This window comes from Drosophila mojavensis, unplaced genomic scaffold, assembly GCF_018153725.1.
Source record: "Drosophila mojavensis isolate 15081-1352.22 unplaced genomic scaffold, ASM1815372v1 contig_19, whole genome shotgun sequence".
In the NCBI taxonomy this organism is placed as follows: domain Eukaryota; kingdom Metazoa; phylum Arthropoda; class Insecta; order Diptera; family Drosophilidae; genus Drosophila; species Drosophila mojavensis.
Window position 1 is genome coordinate 860,211 of NW_025318726.1, and position 21,423 is coordinate 881,633.

Genomic DNA, 21,423 nt, shown 5'->3' on the forward strand with positions numbered 1-21,423 from the left:
GATTAAGAGCATTTTCGTGTACTTGTTGAAAGGGAAAGCTTTTGATGTATAATAGCAAGACCTATGACAATAATTGTTGTATAAATTAATTTACTTTTTGAAAGATCAGACAGTTATTATTCTTAAAGCAATGAGGTTGATTAAAGCGTTTTTTGCATCGAATTCGCTTTCTCACTGTAAGAGATTGCCTGAAGATACTTTGGAAAAGGCTGCCCTCTTAAATACGAAGGACAACAGCAACAGACCCAATGCGACGCCGATGAACTACAAGGAATTGGAAAAGAATAAAATAAGGATGGAAGTACTTACTGTTTATAAATAAGCTTCACAATTAAGGAATCGAATAATCTAATAAATTTATTTCAAAGATAAATAAAACAATATTGATATAAAACGGATTTGAATAACTTATCATTTGTTAACTGTCATTTTAGAAAGAAATAGAAATAGTAGGCTCAAAAATGGAAAATAAACAATAGAAATTTCAGTATTAAAACGGATATTCATACAAATAACAGAAAGATGAGGAATATACCGGCCTAGTCATGTTAATTAGATTAATATGGCTGTCAATTGGGAAAAAACAGAAGATATGTCAGTAAGTGTCTATGGGATAGGCAACAGATTGGAATATATTACATCTGCGAAATAGGAGATACCCTATTAGTAATCACTCATTAATGAACATTTTATACTGAACAAGAATTACGTTGAGTCACTTCAATATCTGCTTAAGCTCAGTTGAATAATACAGGTGTTTACCAAGCCTGACAACTAGCCGAATAGATTGAAATCAATCATTTCTATATACCAGCTTCATTAGTAATTTGTACTTGTCTGTCTCCTCTTGTCTATTGCTCTACAGTTGTAAAAGTTTCTGTATTTAGTTCAATGTATCAACATGGGTCAGAGCAGTTCGAAGAAAGTACAGAATAATAAAACACAGAGCACTAAAAACAATCGAAGTAATATCCAGAAGTCCATCCCTATGGAAACAGTACGAAATGTGAATGCAGAGATCAGTCCTCAGTTTAAGGCGCCAAATTTTTTCGATTCGAATTTAGTACCTGATTGGATCCACAAGAAACAGTTTTTAGAAATCCTAAGTGCCAATGTGCCACAGTTCTCGAAAATTCAAAATTTTAATATATCGCCCGCCTCAAGTGCGGGTGAGAACTATTCCTCATTGATATTGCGAATAGCCATAGACGTGAAGCTAACAGGTTAGTCCCAAATCGTAAAACCGCTTCATTTGTATTATCTTTTATTTTGTTCTTAAGATAAATCCACAAAGTCATTGGCTTTTATGATGAAAGTACCCCACGAATCAGCAAAAATGCAACAGATGCTAAAGACTGTGAACTTCTTTACTGTTGAAAACGCTGCCTATACGGAACTAATTGCCAAGTTTGAGGAACTCTATAGGTCAATAGGTTTTGACATCACCTTTGCTCCACGTGCCTTCAAATTCTCGGAGAGCCTGAGAAAGGAGCCGAAGCTGGTGAATACGGTGCTCATGTACGATCTGAGCCAGGATGGTTATAGGAATGTGAATCGCCTGGAATGCCTTAATGTGGAACAGACCAAGTTGGTCTTACGAAAGCTGGCCCAGTATCATGCAGCTAGTGCACAATGTAGATCCCTCAACGGACCCTACCCGGAACTCTTTACGCAGACTATGTTTGCATCGAACAAGGACAGAGCTATATCCATATTAGAGGGTATAATGGGCCCGTTTAAGAAAATGTTTTTAGAAAATATCTACTACTTTAAAAATGGCGACAAGTACTACGATAAGTTTGTAAGTAGAGCTGATCCTCAATCCAATTTTATATTATATCAATTTTTATTTTATTTTAGTCAAAACTTTTCGCCAAAATGAGCAGCAAATTTCTAAGTCTTAGCGTCTTTGATGACAGTGAATTTAATGTTATCAATCATGGTGATTGTTGGATAAACAATTTACTTTTTAAATTCGACACCGCTGGCAATCTGAAGGACATGAAATTTGTGGACTTTCAATTACCAAAATATGGCCATCCATCGACAGACTTGCTCAACTTTCTCATGTCCTCGGTACACATAGATTACAAGCTCACGCATTTTGATTATTTCATTAAGTATTATCACGATCAGTTGATCGAACATCTGCAATTACTGAAATATAAGGATCGTTTGCCCACCTTAAGCGAACTCCACATGCAACTCTATAAATATGGTATATGGGCAATTACAGCCTCTGTGATGGTGTTACCCATCGTTTTATTAGATCAAAGTGAGGAACCGATGGAATACAAGAGCCAGTTATATACGAATGTGCGCTATAAAGAAAATATTGAACAAATAATGCCCTGGCTGGATAATCGTGGTCTACTGGATTTGTAGCATTCAATTCGATAAATCAGCTCTTCAGGTTAAGATTACAGATTCAAGAGTTCGGGTTGTTCAAATGAAATAGATTTATTAATTATTTATCAACAAATACATTTTGCTTGAGATTTTAAAATTTTTGTTAAAGTAATAAACCCAGATCCTCATCAAAATAATATTTTTAAATACATTTCGTATATTAATATTGCGGATTTTTCGATAATAATAATGTGCAGAACTGATATTTATGCAGAATTTGTGCATTCATAGGCTTTACTATGGCAACTTAATTATAGAACATATTTTATTCCAGAAAGAGTTATAATTTCATCATCATATTTGATATAATGAATATGTATTTGAAATATTGGTCTTTAGATTTTTTGCTTTCGAGGTCATTTAAAAAGTTGTGACTAGATCGACTCAGTTCATCGTGCCGATCTAAAATATATTTACAATACGTTCTGGGGCCAGGCCCCATACGGTCATAGACCTTTCAGAAACACAAAAAAGTGAGCTACCTTTTAATCAGAACCACTGACGCACACACAAACGGAGTTCTTACACTTATGAATATATATAAATATAATCAGTAGTAAAATTGAGTGTATGGCGATTAGATAGCCGAGCAAATTATGGGAAAAGTTCTACTATTAAATTATTACGTAGTCATTGTGATTCTACCAATAATCGATTTATAAGCAATTCGACACGGTTGTAATTATATTAAACTGATTTATATTATATTATATGATCTATATTAATTACCCGCTTCATATTCATTGATTGAGATGGACAGTATGTAATAGTATGTATGAGATCTGTAAAGATCTGTAAAGTGAGCTTTAGTAAGAAGATATTGAGAGAGTTTTCTGTAGTTTTGACCTCACATATCAACTGCAAAAACATAAGATACATGTTATATTTACAATATATATGGGAAACCAACTTGCTTCGCTATTAAAAGACATAATATTTGATAATAGCTGCCTGAAGGCCTTTGTTTCACAGGCTTCAAACTTTGTTATTTAGAATTAATTCTTTGTAACAGTTAAATAAATAAAAAAATAAAAAATTCGATAATCATAATCTATTAGAAGGGTGACACAATAAAATTTTTATTTTATGCCACCAGTTGACAAAATGATTAGTTTTATCGGCAGCTATCTGTAAAGGCTGGGTATAAATATCGACGTAAATGTTATAACAAATGCTCAGTTGAAAGTTACTTGTCTAACCGTGCAGACGTTGGAATATCGCGAAATATTTGTATTGAAGATCAGCAATGGGTCTAAGCTTTAGCAAGTCAAAAAATAAGTATGAAGAGGAATCTGTCACAAAGCCAAGTGCAGCTCCAGAGATTGTGAATGTAGTGCCCATCCCCCAGTGGATTAACGAAGCACAGTTTGTGGAAATTCTCACCCAAACTGTGCCCCAGTTTTCTAAAATTCATAGCTTCAATATAAAGCCCGCTATGGGAGCTGGCGAGAACTATGCGACCCTCATGCTAAGAGTGAAAATCGACGTAGAACTCAAAGGTTAGTAAAACGTAGAAATGAGTGATTAACAATTCCGATTCAATGTATGAATTAAATGAATGAATGCTAAAATTAAATTTGCTATAATCGCAGGAGGTCTGCACACGCCAATACGTTCTCAGATAAGATTATGAATACTAGGTTCCTATATGGAGGCCAAAATCTATAAATTCAGCTATGACTTTTAATATTTTGGAATATGAGATAGAACAATAAATAGCGAACAATAAATATTTTAAATTAATTAATACATACATATGTATGTATGTATGTGTAGAAGCCGTTAGATTCGTTGGAGACAGAAGAAAACTATATATATTTCTAGTTTTTTATACGGAATGATATTATAATATGATTATTTTGGCTACAATTTTAAAATTAGATAATACCATCAAACATAATTCATTTATGATGAAAGTACCGCACGACTCTGTTCAAATGCAAGAAATGCTGAAAGTGGCCAATTTCTTCGATGTTGAAAATGAGGTCTACATAGATCTGATACCGAAATTCGAGGAGCTCTACAAGTCGAAAGGTTTAGATATAACCCTTGCACCCCGCGCCTACAGATTCAATGAAGGCGTCAAGATCGAATCCAAACTCAAAAACACCGTTCTCATGTACGACCTGGGTCAGGATGGATATAAGAACGCCAATCGCTTCGAGGGCCTCAACGTAGAACAGACCGAGTTGGTGCTCAAAAAAATTGCTCAATATCACGCCGCAAGCGCTGTCTACAAAAGCATTCACGGACCATACACAGATAGTATTATGTATGGCATGTTTGGTAATGATCCTCAGGTAGCAATAGCTATGATGGAGAAAATGCTTGTGTCCGCACAGAACATTTTCCTAGATACTCTACAAAACTATGAAAACTGCGAACAATATCACGAGAAGTTGGTATGTAGCACATCAAATATATATTAAAGAACATGCCTTAAGCATTTTAATTTTAAATTTCAGAGGACCTATTTTTCGAAGGTCAACAAATTGTTTATTGAAATGAGCATGCCTAAAGCTGATGAGTTCAATGTCATTAACCATGGGGATTGTTGGGTCAACAATTTTCTCTTCAAATTCGATCAGTCTGGAAAGGTGCAGGATATGCTTTTTGTGGATTTCCAAAATCCCAGATATGGTCATCCTACACAGGATCTTTTATACTTCATTATGACTTCAGTGGACATAAGCTACAAACTAACTTACTTTGACTACTTTGTAAAATACTATCACGATCAGCTGGTTAAGCATCTCAAGCTGCTCGACTATAAGGAGCGTGTGCCCAAGTTGATGGAGCTGCAAATGGAGACCTATAAGTATGGCGGCTGGTCCATCATGGCCTGTTATTTGGTGCTGCCTCTGGTGCTCCTCGATCCAACGGAGTCGGCCACGTTCGATAACTTCTTTGGTGACAGTGAGGCAGGAGCAAACTTCAAGAAGCAAATGTACACGAGCACACGATACAAACGGTATATCGAACAGATTCTGCCGTGGTTGGATAACCGCGGCTTATTAGAGATCTAGTAAGTTACTCTATATAATCGAAGTCCAAAGCTGACTATACAATACTATTGTTTCTTTAGCGAGCCTCCACAAGCACTCCAAGCTGCAGCTGTGCCAACAATTCCCTCAGCTGAGAAGGTCGAGATCGACTCAAGTGTGCCCTCATGGGTTAAAAAAGACCATTTCGTAGAACTGCTCAAAGCAGAGGTTCCAGACTTCAAGGATATTCGGGCTTTCCGTGTTAAGAAAGCCACCCAAGGGGGTGATAACTACGCCTCCATAATGCTCTCTGTCGATATTGATTTCCAAACAGTTCATGATCAACCATTGAGTAAGTCTTTCATGCTGAAAGTTCCACCAGCGAAAGACGCAGAGATTCTCGACATGATGCAAACCTTCAAGAAGGAAATAGCCATGTACACCGATGTCATTCCGCAGCTGGAGCAGCTATACAAGCAGTCTGGCCAAACCGTTGTCTTTGCTCCCAAGAGCTATAGCCTGCCGAGTATGCCCGACTACGATCACATTATCTTGCAGAATCTTCGTCTAACGGGCTACAAAAACGCAAATCGCCTGCAGGGACTGAGTTTAAAGGAAACGGAGCAGGTCCTGTCCAAATTGGCCCTGTTACATGCCGCTTCCGCACAGCTCTATGTAACCAAAGGACGCTATGCTGACTGCCTGGATAAGTCGATCTACAATGAGAGCATACGTCCCGTATATGAAAATGATTTGGCGAAATCTTTTATCGCTGCAAATATCAAGGCAATGCAAAGCCTTAAAGGCAGCGAAATCTTTGGCGATAAGGTGGTAAGTTATATACTATAGCTGAAGGTTAAATACAAAAAAATGAAAAAGATATTTCTTACTCCATTCAAATATTAATAATTATTACACAGGCCAAAATACTTAACAATGTCATCGATTATGAAATCAAAGCAGGCGTCTATGATGAAACCCAATTCAATTGCCTAAATCATGGCGATTGCTGGACAAACAATGTGATGTTCAAATACAATGCAGAGGGCGAGGTTACGGACACAATCTTTGTGGACTTCCAGAGATCGACCTTCAACACTCCCGCCGTTGATTTGTATTACCTACTAATATCCTCACCTAGTCTAGATATAAAGCTTGAGAAATTCGATTACTTTATACGCTACTATCACACCGAACTGCAGCGCAATCTGGAGTTGTTAAAGTATCCCCGACACATACCAACGCTCAGTGAGCTCCACACCATTCTGCTGAAGAATCCCTTGAGCGCCGTAACTACAACGGCGATGATAATGCCGACGGTACTGGTCGATCCCACCGAAAATGCGAGCATTGATACAATGATGGGCACCAATGAGGAGAGCCAGGAGTTTAAAAATAAGCTCTTTTGCAACGACAGATATCGTAGACATGCTGAGGCGGTCTATCCTTGGCTAAATAGCAAAGGCCTCTTAGATATTGAGTAAAATTTAACTGGACCGCCTGTATATATTTCTGCTATAGAAATGAAATTATAAGAAATTATATTTATAAGAAATGAATTATAAAGAAAATATACGTACCTCATTATACCTAATTATACACTGAACCCATTGAAAATGGGAAATGCGAGGAATTAATAAGAAAAAACAAATACGACAAGAAAATGCCATATAAATGCATATTTTAATTTCCACTGTTGTAGTTACTAAGATCAGATACCATGGATGGGGAGGAACAGCTGCATTTCCCGGGAGGAACAGCTACATCCAACTAGATGCGAAACGAACATAAAACAGTATAAAATTATTTTTTTTTTAATGTTATTAATTTGTAAAGGTTTATTTTAATGAACATAAAAGTAATGAACATAGAAGTAATTTTAAAACTAATAACTTTAAAAATATGAGCTTAATTATATCATCATTTGACCAAAATTGGTTCATAATAATTTACACTTAGTTAAAATTACTATATCAATTTGTTTCCTCAGCGCAATAGTTTCGGCAAAAACTGACCTAAAAACCATAAATAATATTTTACTTCCGTTGTTTCATGCCATTAAGAGGTTCTAAAGTTTATGAGAAGGAATGAAACCCAAATTTGATAGTGTCTTATCAAAAAAATAAATAAATAAAATCATTAGTAATGGAAAAAAAACCGACCTAAAAACTACAAAAAATATATAACTTCCGTTATTTGATGCTTTTTAAAGAAATTTGAATGATGTGCATCTATTGAAAATTATACCTCAAAAATCACTCAATAATGACGATTCAACAAGATCATTGATTCCCATGCATCCAACTTCGATAGTAACAATGAAGTATATTTACAATATTTATTTTATATTATATTCATATTAATAGTAGTTCAAGGTCAAGTTCGAACTTGTACCAAACTAGTTTGCAGCGTAGATACGAAAAATTCCCTATATGACGTATACGACTTGTATAGTATATGATGCATACGACATACGAACAAATATAATAGAAGTCATTATTGTATAGACCTCAGGCAAATCATTCTAGTTAATTTCAACAGTCCACTGTTAGATTGAATAATACTGTTGCAATTTGTTATCTATTTGCTTTTAGCATTTATAAAATTATAATTAAATTGTCGTTGATGGGGTTTGTTACATATTCAATAATACTGTTTTTTTTTTTTTTGTTCGTACTCAAATGGCCAACAAACGCTGATAAAATAGTTGTTGTAGCGCCTATCAGTGAATCTTGGGTATAAATATCAACGTAATTATAATAACAAGTGCTCAGTTGAAAATCATTTGTCCAACCGTACAGACGTACGAACGAAATATCGCGCAATCGCTATACATCTTTATTAGTTTTTATATCTGTCATGGGTCTCAATAATAGCAAGAAAAAACCAGAGGCTAGCATCGCACCCGTGAACGATACTCAGTCAAAACCCAGCGTGACAACAGTACCCGATGCTCCTCCAGTGGTAGTCACTGCGACGCCCGTTCCCAATTGGATTAATGAATCGCAATTTGTGGAAATACTCTCTCAAAACGTACCCCAGTTCTCAGAGATTCGCAGCTTTAATGCGAAAGCCGCCATGGGAGCTGGAGAGAACTATGCGACCCTCATGCTGAGAGTAAAAATTGAGGCGGAGCTGATAGGTGAGTGAAATGTAAATTTAAATTGTTGTTCATTTTATTATATTTGCGTATTTCAATAATGATTAGAATAGCAGCTAGAATATCGGTATCTAGCAATATCTCTCTCAATTTTAGAGCTGCGTTCGCTATGTTTTCTAAACTAACTTCTAAAGATTTCATTTTTGTATAACTATAACATTCATGTTATCTAATTTTATTTATTTAATAACCTGCGGCGACTGTCGCTAAATACACACTCTTATAAGCTTAGAGATAACATATGTATATGTCTACATATATGATACTATCCGCTGCGCAATTTGTCTTTTGTTAAGTTTGGATTTAGGACCAACTGCCCGTGCACATGAGTTTCTGATAAATGACTATCAGCCTAAGACAAAACTTTTTAACATAGAAACATTTATAAATATATATATTTATAGGGTTCTTGAAAAATATATTAGCATTCCTGAAAAATGACTTACGGAGAAAGTCACACGGTTTTGATCTTTTTCCTCTCATTTGAAGTTGTTTTATAGAGCGCAATATTGAGCAGCGTTATGAAATAGATAATCCAGACTACTGCCTTCGATCATTGACAAATTAACTGCTGGCATCAAAGCCAGTTCTATTGTCGAGATCATTTATTGGATACAAGATCGAACAAGTCGACTAAGTGTACCAAAAGCAAGACAATATTGAGTAAGCAAACGAGCGGCAAATGTCTTTTGCGTATGTATGGGTAATCACACGCGATTGTTTCGTTCTTTTGGAATGTATACCATGTATGTTTTTATGCACACGAAGACAAAGATCATTTCTGATGAGTTCTTTAGTCAAATTGTCTTTTGCTGAGAGTCTTTGTGGGAGCGAAAATCGTAATACTCTTTACGCGACACTCATTTGAGAACGTCACACGAATGAGTCAATGCGAAGCGCTTGACAGAAACCGATTCTAAACAAAACAAAGAGAGCCGCTCAGAGCGAATCGGTCGGCATAATCTTTTCGGCTATGTTACGAAGCAGAGCATTTAAGAAAACCCGATGAACACTCATTTGCGAGCTATGCTGATACAATAGATAAATCAGGCATGTATGTACATATGTATTTAAATATTCATCAATCACGTTTTGCGTTTATTAGTTTGATATAAAGTTATTTGCAATACTCATAATATCAACAGAGTCGTCACCATATTTATTTAAGCACCAATAAGTTTTAAAGTGGCTGCAGAGGCCGGGAAAATTTATTTTTTATCCTACAAGTCAGAATAGATAAACAAGCAAAGCAACAAGCGTTAAAAGAGGATCCCTTATCCGATATTATAATGTATAGTTTCTGTTTTACTTCTCAACCAGATAAGACGATAAAACCAGTTTCGTTTATGATGAAAGTACCGCACGACTCTGTTCAAATGCAAGAAATGCTGAAAGTGGCTAATTTCTTCGACGTTGAGAATGAGGTCTACATAGATCTGATACCGAAATTCGAGGAGCTCTACAAGTCGAAAGGTTTAGATATAACCCTTGCACCCCGCGCCTACAGATTCAATGAAGGCGTCAAGATCGAGCCCAAACTCAAAAACACCGTTCTCATGTACGACCTGGGTCAGGATGGATATAAGAACGTGAATCGCGTAAAGGGCCTCAACGTAGAACAGGCCGAGCTGGTGCTTCGAAAACTAGCTCAATATCACGCCGCAAGCGCTGTCTACAAAAGCATTCATGGACCATACACAGATAGTATTATGTATGGCATGTTTGGATCAGATGTTCAAAAGGCTATGGACATGTTGAACACTATGTTAGCGTCTACGCAGAAAGTTTTCCTTGAGAATGTAAAGACCTATAAAGACGGGTATAAATATCATAAGAAATTGGTAATAAAATCACTTATAATGATTTGGAAGTCACTTATCTTAGCATACTTACATTTGCTTTCAGGCAACGTATTTTGAAAAAATGCGTGTAAATTTTATATCTCTGGGAATGGCAAAACCTCATGAGTTTAATGTCATCAACCATGGAGACTGTTGGGTCAACAATTTACTTTTCAAGTTCGATCAGGCTGGAAATCTGAAGGATATGCTTTTTGTGGATTTCCAGAATCCCAGATATGCCCATCCTGCCTCAGATCTTCTATATTTTATTATGACCTCAGTGGACATGAATTACAAGCTAACTTACTTTGACTACTTCATAAAATACTATCACGATCAACTGGTTGAACATCTCAAGCTGCTCGACTATAAGGAGCGTGTGCCCAAGTTGGTGGAGCTGCAAATGGAGACCTATAAATATGGCTGCTGGTCCATAATGGCCTGCTATTTGGTGCTGCCTGTGGTGCTCCTCGATCCAACGGAGTCGGCCACGTTCGATAACTTCTTTGGTGACAGTGAGGCAGGAGCAAACTTCAAGAAGCAAATGTACACGAACAAGCGATACCAGCATTGCATTGAACAGATTCTGCAATGGCTGGACAATCGGGGTTTATTGGAGATCTAGTAAGTTAGGCTCTACCTAATCAGTGCTTAAATCAGACTAATTATGTTCTTTTTAGCGAGCCACCACAGACCCTGCCAGTCACAGCTGCACCATCAATCGTCCCAGTTGAGCAAAACAAATCCAAAGAGGACTTTGGTCTGGATTGGTTGAATAGTCAAGATTTTGCAGAGTTAATTGTCGCTCAAGAGCCCGAATTCGAAAAGATTGTTGGAGGCACCTCAACGACAGCAACCAAACCAGGGGACAATTATGGCGACTCGCTGCTCAAAGTGAATATAGAAGTACAGCTGAAAGGTAACTCTGACATAAAGTGTACACAATAACCAAAATTAAGTCCAACTACTTCTTAGACAAAAGTACTAAGAACTTTGATTTCGTGCTGAAAATACAGGCGGATAGTGAGATCGCCAACTATTTTCCTAAGGAGTTGGAGGTGTATGGAAAATACGTGCCAGCCTTTGAGCAGCTATACACGGAAGCGGGTCACTCGATTCGGTTTAGTCCCAGGAGCTACAGATTCAACAAGGCAATCAAGCAAAGCTACTTACTAATGGAAGATCTTCGGAGGATTGGATTTAAGATGGCGGATCGCAGACAAGGCCTTGACTTGGACCATACCAAATCTGTACTAAAGAAACTTGCTCAGTGGCATGCTGCCTCCCTTAAATACAAGGAGCAGAATGGACCCTATCCATCCAAATACAACGATGGAAAGATTTGCGAAAACTCACGGAAAATTTTCCAGAAGCTCTACGAATCCATCGGAGAGAGTTTTGGTAGAATGAAACATAACTTCAAGGGTGTTGAGGAATATGCCCATAAATTGGTAAATCACAAATGTATAATAATAATAACTATAAATTCAAAAATAAACTTCTTTGAATAGGAAGCCTACTGCAATGTCTACATTGACAGATGCATTGAGGATGCGAAGGTGGATGAACTGGAGTTTAATGTGTTAAATCATGGAGATTTGTGGATAAACAATGTGATGTTCCAGCATGATCAGGAAGGCAGAGTGAAAGAGGTCTATTTAATAGATCATCAAGTGACAAAATATGGCAATCCTGCACAAGATCTTTACTTTTTCTTGATGACTTCGCCAGAATTGAATTTAAAAATCGAGCAATTCGACTATCTAATCAGATACTATCATGAGAATTTAATAGAAAGCGTTCAATTACTAAAATATACGGGCTTTGTTCCCAATTTGAAGGAATTGCAAATAATTTTACAAAAACATCCCATACATGGCAAGTACTCAACTAGGTTGATATTATTCCTGTTGTTAACAATTTTGTATTTCAGCTGCTGGCACTGTGATTGGCCCCTTGTCTCTATGTCTGAGGGATCCCATTGAGGAACTAGATACCGATCTAATTGACAAAGATGGCTCAGCAATCGATGCATTATGTGATCAGCTATATAGCAGCGAAACCTACAAAAAGCACTTTGAGCTTCTGATGCCGTGGATAAATAGGCGCGGTCTATTGGATATATAAGATTAACTAACGTTAAATTTTATTACCTTTGGCTTCGAACAAACATATATACCATAAGTGTACTAAGATTAAATGTAACATTAAAAACACATTTTAAAACAACATATCACTTCACAGCTAATTTGATAGCCACATAAATACCGGCTATAAAAACAACGGCTATGGCTAATTTCTTCAGATTAGCACGATTCACGCCTTTGACTGTGCGCAACAATTTAATATTCATGCGAAAGACGTTGCGACTCTCTTCAATGTACTCGGCACGCTCCTCTTCATTCAGTTTACCATAGACTTCGTTGAAAATGCGACGCAGCTTGATTTTCAGTGTGGCTATACGGACAGGAAAATATGTCGCCTCGCAACCCACTTGGGAGATAGTTACCTGCACCGGCATCGGCCGTGCACGAAGATCGTTTTCAGTAATGCCATCGTCTGCAGCGGTGGCTGCTGCTTTGGCTGTTGCCGCGGCAGCATCCGCTTCGGCTTGCTTTTGCTGCTCCTCCTGTTCGGCGTTGTCTTTGGGAAAGATCCAGAGCTTGCGTGCGATCATGCGCTTCTTTTGCAACAGCTGCCCGCCAGACATCAAGGCCATGTACATTTGAAAAGCAAAGGCAAAGAGTAGCACCTGACTTTTGGCCGCCACCTTTTCCAGGTGCGCCAAATATTCCTTGACAGCTGGACGCGGCTCATAGGAATTCTTCCAATCGGCGCCATAGAAATAAGCAAAATCACGTTCAAACGCAGCGACACGATGCAACTCTTTGGGTAGTAGACTTTCTGGCAAATGCGTTTCAAAAAATTTATATAATTCATAGAAGACCAAAAGGCCATCGTACCAGACCTCATCATCAGATAGAGCTGCAGAAATATGATTGAATAAAGAACTTTTGTTTTTTATATCTTGGCAATCATTTACCAATTGCAAATTTAGCATTGACCAATACATCCGTTAACTTGTGCACATCCTTTGTCGCTTGACGCACTTCCTTGGTAAAAGTCATGTCCACATAATCCTCATTATTGACGTCAGCGCTTTCTGCATTTTCACTTGTGTCCTTGATATCTGGAGTGAGTGTTGCCGCCTCCGTTGACATTTTGACTAACCTCTCTGTTCGCCTTTGACTGAATTTAAAGTACGTATTATATATACGTTTTACTAAATGATGCGTAATTTAAACTTCTTTGAACTCAAGACAATGAACTTCGTTTCGATTTCACAATATTCGATAAGACTAGCTTGCATTAGTTATCGATTACTAAGAAGTGACAACTTTATGTCAATAAATTATAATTATAATAAATATTTGTGGTACATTAATAAAAATGGTGAAGAAAAATACTGTGCTAACTGGAGCAATATAATAATGTGTTCTTATTTTGTGTTATTATATATCTTATAATCGATGTATGGCAGCATAGTATCGTATAGTTATCAGACAGAGTCTACCAACACTAATACTGATTTAGCAATGTTTGGTTGTTTTACAACACCCTGCAAGACAGATGTACTTGTTGTTTTGTTGTTCTTAATAAATTTACAGTTTAATTATAAAAAATCAAATAAATTAGTCGAATAGTAAGTGTTTTATTGTTAATGTACTTAATGGCTATGTAGACGCAAGCACACAAATATATAAATGAAGTAAATGTAAAATGTTTGGCATTATACAAATTATACTCTGTTTTTGTATACCTTTATTTTGCAATTAAAACTATCTCTCACACAAATCAAGCACTTATACACACTAATTACAGTACACAACATTCAACAACAACGATACACAACTGCAACGCTTTGGTTTCATCTCTTTCCAAATTCTAAATCCCATTGCCTAAGTAGAGTATTTAAGAAAGAGAAAACAAAATTTGTATCTATTAAAAAATCAAACTATCGAAAACGCAATGTCGGATCTTTTTACCACTCTCGATAGCAACAGCGGGCAACACGACACACCAATGGCATCGCCCTCACAGCACAGCCCCATGACAAACAACAACAACAGTAATTCCTCGTCCACACAGAACGGTGGCGCAACAGCGGCTCAATCAGCCTCTGCTGCTGGTGTTGGTGGTGGTGGTAGTGGTGGTAGTGGCGGTGGTGCAGGGGCTAGTGGTAATAAGAGCACAAGCCACAGTGCAGCAACGGGCGCAGAGAATACACCTGTAAGCACAAACCCAACCACTGTACAAATATATAAATATACATATATGCATACATATAATTCCTTATTTACTCTATTGTAGATGTTAACCAAGCCGCGACTCACAGAACTGGTCCGCGAAGTGGACACCACCACGCAGCTGGATGAGGATGTTGAGGAACTGTTGCTGCAGATCATCGATGACTTTGTTGAAGATACCGTGAAATCGACGAGCGCATTTGCCAAACATCGCAAATCAAATAAGATCGAGGTGCGTGATGTACAGCTGCATTTCGAGCGGAAATATAATATGTGGATACCAGGCTTCGGCACGGATGAGCTGCGTCCGTATAAACGTGCTGCAGTCACCGAAGCGCATAAACAGCGTCTGGCCTTAATTAGGAAAACTATTAAGAAATACTAGATGTGCAGGACGTACGTTCGCGTGGTATCTGATTTTTCAAGAGGATACTTTTTATTTTCATTTCTCATTTTCATAAGACAACACTCCACTTTATTTATAAGAAGAAAAGTTAGAGCACGGCTAAAAAGTAGTTTACAAATTATATCAGATTTTTTTAATATACACAGAAAACAATATTAAAGCGGGCGAAGAAGTTTTTTATTTGCAATATTCTAGGTCTAGATAGGTAATGATGAAGCAATAAATAAGCACACTCACACTACCTAATAAGAACAAATAAACTTGTCTTAAATAATTGGCAAAATTGTTTACTTACTTTTCGCTTGTCAATCTGGTGTATTGAAGAAATTGTTTTGGCAAAGCTCCTTAAAACTAAAACTTCTAATATGTCAGACGAATGACATACAAAAATCATTCATGTCTTGATGTTACCGATATGTGATACGATATCACGTGACTTATCGATTTGCAATCGTTCTTTCGTGCCTGTGCTTGTGTCATCACAGTTGCACTGCTCTGTATTTAGTAAATTAACAGGACATGCAAATTTTTGTTGTGTTATGTTTTGTTTTGTAAATGTGTTAAGAATTATTAAAACTTCAACATAATGAAGCTACCCGTCATGTGTCGCACATGCGATGCAAGAGACACGGATAAACTATACAAGCTGGCTACATCCACAAAACGATTTCCGGATAAACAGCTCTCCGATATTTTAGCTGAACTAACGCACATTGAAGTAAGTTTTCCCATAAATATATATTGCTTCTAATCAAAAATTGTATGTATTGCAGTTGGATGAAACATTAGCGCAACAGCTGCCACAATGTCTGTGTGGTAATTGTGCGAGAAAGCTAATAGGAGCCTATTATTATGTGAAGCAGGCGCTGGCAGCAAATGAGCTCCTGATGAATCATGTGGACCGCCTGGAGAGCAATAAAACTACAGTCAACGACTGTTTGCAGGAGGCGCCCATGGAGCTGTGTGCCGAGCAACATGTGGAGGTTTATCACCGTCAAGTCGCAACTAAAAATGGGTATTCACATATTTATGTATATAAATGCAGATCAAAATGGAAACAGAGGAGGAGGAGGCTGAGAATGATATCACCTGCACAGAACTGCCAGAGTTCACAACAGTACAAAATGCCAACGATATGGACTTGGAGCTGGATAACAAAAAGTCCAATGATCCGCTTAACATGCTCGAGCCAGTAAAACAGGAGGTGGAGCCAACCGCCGGCCGCACTCCAAATACACAAGAGCCACAAGAATATAAAGCTGATATTGAAGATGAAGAGTATATATATTAAACTTATATTATTATTATTATTAATTATTAATTAATGCTTTTATTTACAGATCCCTTGATGATTTGCCTTTGCAACAGCGCGCACGCAAGTGGAAGCAAACTGGAACAATTCGCTCTGTAAAGCGTTCCATTTTCAAGTGTACCGAATGCCCCAAGATTTTCAAACGACCGGAATATCTGAAGCAGCATGCAACACGGGCGCATAAGTCAAAGACCGATTGGTTTTCCTGCTCTTATTGCATACGCAAATTCAGTCATCGAGAGGCTCTGCAGTCGCATTTGAAGGTGCATCGGGACTCAAAACGGTCGGCGAATCTGGGCGAAAGTAAAAAGGCCAAGGATATAGATTTAAACATGTGCAAGCCACATGGCTATAAGCTAATCGAGTGTATGATTTGCCAGAGTCAATACGATAAGATAGCGGATCTGCGACGTCATCTCGAACAGCATCCGGATATCGTTGGATTCGGTGCACGCTCCAATATGCAGCCGCACGAGCTGGCCGAGCTCTTCTATCCAGATGCCAAGCATATCAGCGTGGAGCAGCTAAAAGCGCTCATACGCAAAGACCTGGATGCCGGCATTTATCAACGTTTCTATTCCATTACCAATCAGTCGGGCTATGAAATGGACCTGGATAGCTCCGAGACAGAAAGCGATGCTGAGCGGGATGTCGATGAGCAGCAGCTGAAGCGCAACATACCCAAAGCCAAGTACACCTGTGAACTGTGCAACGAACGCTACCAACGTAAATACCAGCTCTTTGATCATCAACGTCTGGCGCACGCCTGGCTGGATGCGCCGCATGTCTGCGGACGCTGTGATGCGCGCTTTGTTAGCCTGCAGCTGCTGCGACAACACAACGAGCTGCAGTGCAAAAATGCTCAGAAACGTTTCCTCTGCCACAGATGTCCGCTGCGCTTCCGCTGGCGTCACAATCTAAAGGCGCATATACGTGAACACCGAATTATTGTAAGAGATATAAGATTAAAATTACCATGCAAACATAGCAGATATGAGATATGTGTAGAGTAATCAAGCATAGTTGAGGAAATACATTAATCGATCTGCTATTTCTGCAAGGTTTTATATTGATCTATATACTCCATATATGTAAACCATATTGACTTCCTTCCCCAGAATCAAACCTATGAGTGCAACGATTGTAAGCGTGTGTTCGACAAGAAGAAATCCCTCACCGTACACATGCTCAGCGTGCATGCGGAGGAATCGAAACTCATACCGTGCCAATGGTGTACCCGCAAGTTCTATCGACGTGATTATTTGGTGAAGCATCTGAAGCGTCATGGTATACGAGAGCAGGATATACCGCTCGCCGAGACGCTAATTGCAGCCACCGCGAAACCAAACGGCGTTAAGCGCATCACCTGCAAGATTTGTAACCTCCACTTTGAACGCATCTGTGACCTGCGAGCGCACATCCAGCTGGAGCTTAAGCTGGCCTTGTCGCTGCACCAGAACTACGATTCGTTGCAAAACTACTCGATTACAAACGAATCCGGGTACGAATTGCAATTGGGCGATTCTGAAACGGAGGATGAGCTGCAAATACAGCAGGCGAGGGGCTCGCCAAGCGCGCGACCCGTCTACGTGTGCGAGCTGTGCAAAGTGCAGTGCAAGCGGAAATACGAGATGATCCAGCACCAGCGAGCGATGCATCGGTTCGACAAAATGCCGCACGAATGCGAGTTCTGCATATTCAAGTGTGTGTGTAAGGTGAGAGATATGATCTTACCTGTTGTCTAGATGAGATTCTGAGCTCTTTGTTTCCCTACATCCCAGAGCATCATGGATCAGCACAAGCAATCGCAGTGTCAAAGCGCCGAGAAGAAGCTGGCGTGCAGTAAATGCAGCTACAAATTCATGTGGCCAGAGAATCTGCAGCAGCACATGTTGCTGCAGCATGGCAGCATTGATCCGCAGTCGGCTCCTGCGGCCGCCATTAGCGATGCAGCCAGCGCAGATCAGCTGTCAGCTGTGGCGGCTAATCCCGCTATTGCGGCCGAGGATGTGCAGCTGCTGCAGTGTCCGCACTGCGATCGCACGTACCAGATGAAGGCGCGCCTCAACAATCACATTCGCGATGTGCACATCAATGGGGATCGGAAGCGTAAGGAGGCCATCAAGAAGTTCCTCTGCTCGCTCTGCGGTCGGGAAACCCAGTCGGCGGCGACACTGGTCACCCATATGCGTCGGCATACGGGCGAGAAGCCGTTCAAATGTGATCTATGTGAAATGGCCTTCCCGCGGCACTCGGAAATGATGTCTCATCGGCGAATGCACACGGGCGAGAAGCCCTTCCATTGCACGGTCTGTGGCAAGGATTTCGCCCGGTCCGACAAGCTAAAGCGACACATGTTGACGCACAGCGGATTGAAGCCACACAAGTGCACCTACTGCGACAAGAGCTATCGCCAGGCGAAGGATCTGAAACTCCATCTGCAGCAGCACACGGGCGAGTGCCCCTTCATATGTGGCACCTGTGGCGAGCGTTTTATACAGGGAACCGCCTTGGAGAAGCATCGCATGATGCGACGTCACTTCGACGAGGTGGAGGAGCGGCCCAACGCTAACAACAGCCACACAGCAACCGCTTAGTTTATGTTTACAAGAATTTGCTTTAAATATATATTTTGTTTTTATTAACACACTGTTGTTGTACATTTATAAATATTACTTATTTTGATTTACAGTTCATCCCCGCTATTCTTCGCGTCAATCTTCATCATCTCCACGTCGAATACTAGCACTGAGTTGGGCGGTATTTTGCCACCGCCTGCACCACTGGCGCCATAGCCCAGCTCTGGCGGTATGGTCAGGGTGCGACGTTCGCCCTCGCACATGCCCAAGAGACCCTGATCCCAGCCCTTGATCACTTGGCGAGCGCCCAGGGTGAAGGAGAAGGGCTTACCACGGTTGTAGCTACTATCGAATTCGGTGCCATCTTGTAGAGTGCCCTGCGGAGCCAAATGTAATCTATTAATAAATATGTCAATCACATTAAGTGCTTAAAAGCTCTCTTCTAATCTCTCAAAATATAACCCCAGGTGCAGTGACTCTCAAACTGTAGCTGGATTGCACGATAAGTATGTATGTATATTTATGTCTATTAAAATTATCTGTGGCGGGGGTCTTTACAACTGAGTTTTAGACAGTTTGCTCACAGCATGTAAAATGGCATTGACAAACTCTATTTAACTTTATGAAACTCTGAGCATTCATATGGATTAATTAAACAACTAAAACTGTCGTGTCCGGCAAATCCTATGCATTGTTACCTTGTAGTGCACATGAATTAAGTCGCCGCCTTTGGCTTTTCGCGTGCAGTTTTCCACACGCTTCTTAACGCCGATTTTCACTTTGGGGGTTTCGCTAGCAACGGCGGCGCCAAAAAGCGCGCATATTAATAATAAACTTTGCAACTTCATTCCGACACGACTTTTAGTTTTGTTAAAGCACTAACCAGAGAACACATAGACCGGACAAGTAGTGTAAAGCGTTTTGCACACTTTTTTTCGGGAGTTATCTCCCAGACACTTCGTATTTGCTCGGCTCTTCACTTTTTGGGTTCGAGCTACGAAAACATACGAAAGCACAATCATTTCACTTCATGGGCTCGACCGAGATGGTCGACTGTTGAACAAAGGATCCCTCTGCGCTGAATGTTTCCCTTGCTCTCTCTCTCTCACGATGCTCTCTGCTCTCTCAAATATGTATATGTATGTATGCATGTGAGCACAAGCAGCGCTCACAAATTGAAATTTCTTCGCAGCGAGAGCCCATGCCTACCCTTATGTGTGAAGAGTATACCGAACTTTTCAAACCGTTTGCCATGCGTTTTCGTTATTATTTGTGGGAAGGGTATGAAGGCGTTGGTGCGCATAATGAAAATGTTTTCGCGACGAGCATGCACACACACACTTACAGTATGCTACATGTACTATGAGCATTTGTATGCCTGTGTGCGAAGCTCTTGCTGCCTGTAGCAATTTTAAATCCCAGCATTTGCATTTGGTCGATCTTGTGAAGTGCTCACATACATATGTATGTATGTATGTATATACATTTGATTGTGTGTACGCATGGGAGGCGCTGCTCACAATTTTGGGATATAACTTGTAGAAGCACTTGTATGCCTGTGTGCCTTTACATGTGCGTGTGTGTATGTGTTTGTATGTATGCATGGGAGATGAACATTGGCGTGTGCCTCCCTCAACTTAGAATGGTGTGAATGATTTTGGGCTTTGATTGAAGAGGCGCGCTTATGTTTAAGTACCTGTTTTGATTCAATGATCGTGGGTTTACCTATCAGAATGAATGTTTTTTAAAAATGTGGTACCTGATTAATTCCAATGGGCAAAATGGGATGTGTTTTTTAACCCTTGCACTTGTGCATACATATGTAGGTCAATTTGACACCTTTTTAAAAAGATGAATACGTAAATAGGTCAAATTGATAATTTTTACAAAAATTTGGATTAATCAGGTACCACATTTTTAAAAAACATTCATTCTGATAGGTAAACCCACGATCATTGAATCAAAACAGGTACTTAAACATAAGCGCGCCTCTTCAATCAAAGCCCAAAATCATTCACACCATTCTAAGTTGAGGGAGGCACACGCCAATGTTCATCTCCCATGCATACATACAAACACATACACACACGCACATGTAAAGGCACACAGGCATACAAGTGCTTCTACAAGTTATATCCCAAAATTGTGAGCAGCGCCTCCCATGCGTACACACAATCAAATGTATATACATACATACATACATATGTATGTGAGCACTTCACAAGATCGACCAAATGCAAATGCTGGGATTTAAAATTGCTACAGGCAGCAAGAGCTTCGCACACAGGCATACAAATGCTCATAGTACATGTAGCATACTGTAAGTGTGTGTGTGCATGCTCGTCGCGAAAACATTTTCATTATGCGCACCAACGCCTTCATACCCTTCCCACAAATAATAACGAAAACGCATGGCAAACGGTTT

At 39.4% G+C, this 21,423-nt stretch overlaps 7 protein-coding genes across 9 annotated transcripts; 5 read left to right on the forward strand and 2 right to left on the reverse strand.

Moving 5' to 3' along the window:
- Positions 1-412: 412 nt before the first annotated feature.
- On the forward strand, positions 413-2,506 carry LOC6572511. Of its 2 annotated transcripts, XM_001998582.4 has the most exons (4): positions 413-598; positions 866-1,223; positions 1,281-1,801; positions 1,861-2,506. In XM_001998582.4, exons 2-4 carry the CDS (start codon positions 902-904, stop codon positions 2,383-2,385), a joined length of 1,368 nt encoding a protein of 455 aa, XP_001998618.1. In that variant the 5' UTR covers positions 413-598; positions 866-901; the 3' UTR covers positions 2,386-2,506. The 2 variants fall into 2 exon arrangements, with proteins under 2 accessions (XP_001998618.1, XP_032583803.1); XM_032727912.2 differs by having other exon boundaries at positions 413-1,223.
- Positions 2,507-3,625: 1,119 nt separating this feature from the next.
- On the forward strand, positions 3,626-7,495 carry LOC6572510. The gene is made up of 5 exons (XM_001998581.4): positions 3,626-3,908; positions 4,291-4,811; positions 4,875-5,434; positions 5,495-6,224; positions 6,314-7,495. Exons 1-5 carry the CDS (start codon positions 3,656-3,658, stop codon positions 6,875-6,877), a joined length of 2,628 nt encoding a protein of 875 aa, XP_001998617.2. The 5' UTR covers positions 3,626-3,655; the 3' UTR covers positions 6,878-7,495.
- Positions 7,496-8,177: 682 nt separating this feature from the next.
- Positions 8,178-12,625, forward strand: LOC6572508. The gene is made up of 7 exons (XM_001998579.4): positions 8,178-8,535; positions 9,874-10,394; positions 10,459-11,018; positions 11,075-11,313; positions 11,370-11,845; positions 11,906-12,272; positions 12,328-12,625. The coding sequence occupies exons 1-7, from the start codon at positions 8,253-8,255 to the stop codon at positions 12,519-12,521; spliced, it is 2,640 nt and encodes an 879-aa protein (XP_001998615.1). The 5' UTR covers positions 8,178-8,252; the 3' UTR covers positions 12,522-12,625.
- Positions 12,508-15,464, reverse strand: LOC6572507 (heme oxygenase 2). The gene is made up of 3 exons (XM_001998578.4): positions 15,403-15,464; positions 13,438-13,643; positions 12,508-13,379 (listed from the first exon to the last, which is right to left on the reverse strand). Exons 2-3 carry the CDS (start codon positions 13,613-13,615, stop codon positions 12,628-12,630), a joined length of 930 nt encoding a protein of 309 aa, XP_001998614.1. The 5' UTR covers positions 13,616-13,643; positions 15,403-15,464; the 3' UTR covers positions 12,508-12,627.
- Positions 14,000-15,381, forward strand: LOC6572506 (transcription initiation factor TFIID subunit 12). Of its 2 annotated transcripts, none has more exons than XM_015166460.3 (3): positions 14,000-14,097; positions 14,277-14,684; positions 14,766-15,381. In XM_015166460.3, exons 2-3 carry the CDS (start codon positions 14,424-14,426, stop codon positions 15,084-15,086), a joined length of 582 nt encoding a protein of 193 aa, XP_015021946.1. In that variant the 5' UTR covers positions 14,000-14,097; positions 14,277-14,423; the 3' UTR covers positions 15,087-15,381. The 2 variants fall into 2 exon arrangements, with proteins under 2 accessions (XP_015021946.1, XP_015021945.1); XM_015166459.3 differs by having other exon boundaries at positions 14,004-14,097; positions 14,453-14,684.
- A 97-nt stretch (positions 15,465-15,561) lies between the features above and the next one.
- LOC6572505 (zinc finger protein 271) lies at positions 15,562-19,064 on the forward strand. The gene is made up of 6 exons (XM_001998576.4): positions 15,562-15,825; positions 15,881-16,090; positions 16,153-16,385; positions 16,448-17,369; positions 17,538-18,134; positions 18,201-19,064. The coding sequence occupies exons 1-6, from the start codon at positions 15,694-15,696 to the stop codon at positions 19,014-19,016; spliced, it is 2,910 nt and encodes a 969-aa protein (XP_001998612.1). The 5' UTR covers positions 15,562-15,693; the 3' UTR covers positions 19,017-19,064.
- Positions 19,038-19,903, reverse strand: LOC6572504 (FK506-binding protein 2). Its single transcript, XM_001998575.4, has 2 exons — positions 19,697-19,903; positions 19,038-19,375 (listed from the first exon to the last, which is right to left on the reverse strand). Exons 1-2 carry the CDS (start codon positions 19,844-19,846, stop codon positions 19,106-19,108), a joined length of 420 nt encoding a protein of 139 aa, XP_001998611.1. The 5' UTR covers positions 19,847-19,903; the 3' UTR covers positions 19,038-19,105.
- Positions 19,904-21,423: the final 1,520 nt, after the last annotated feature.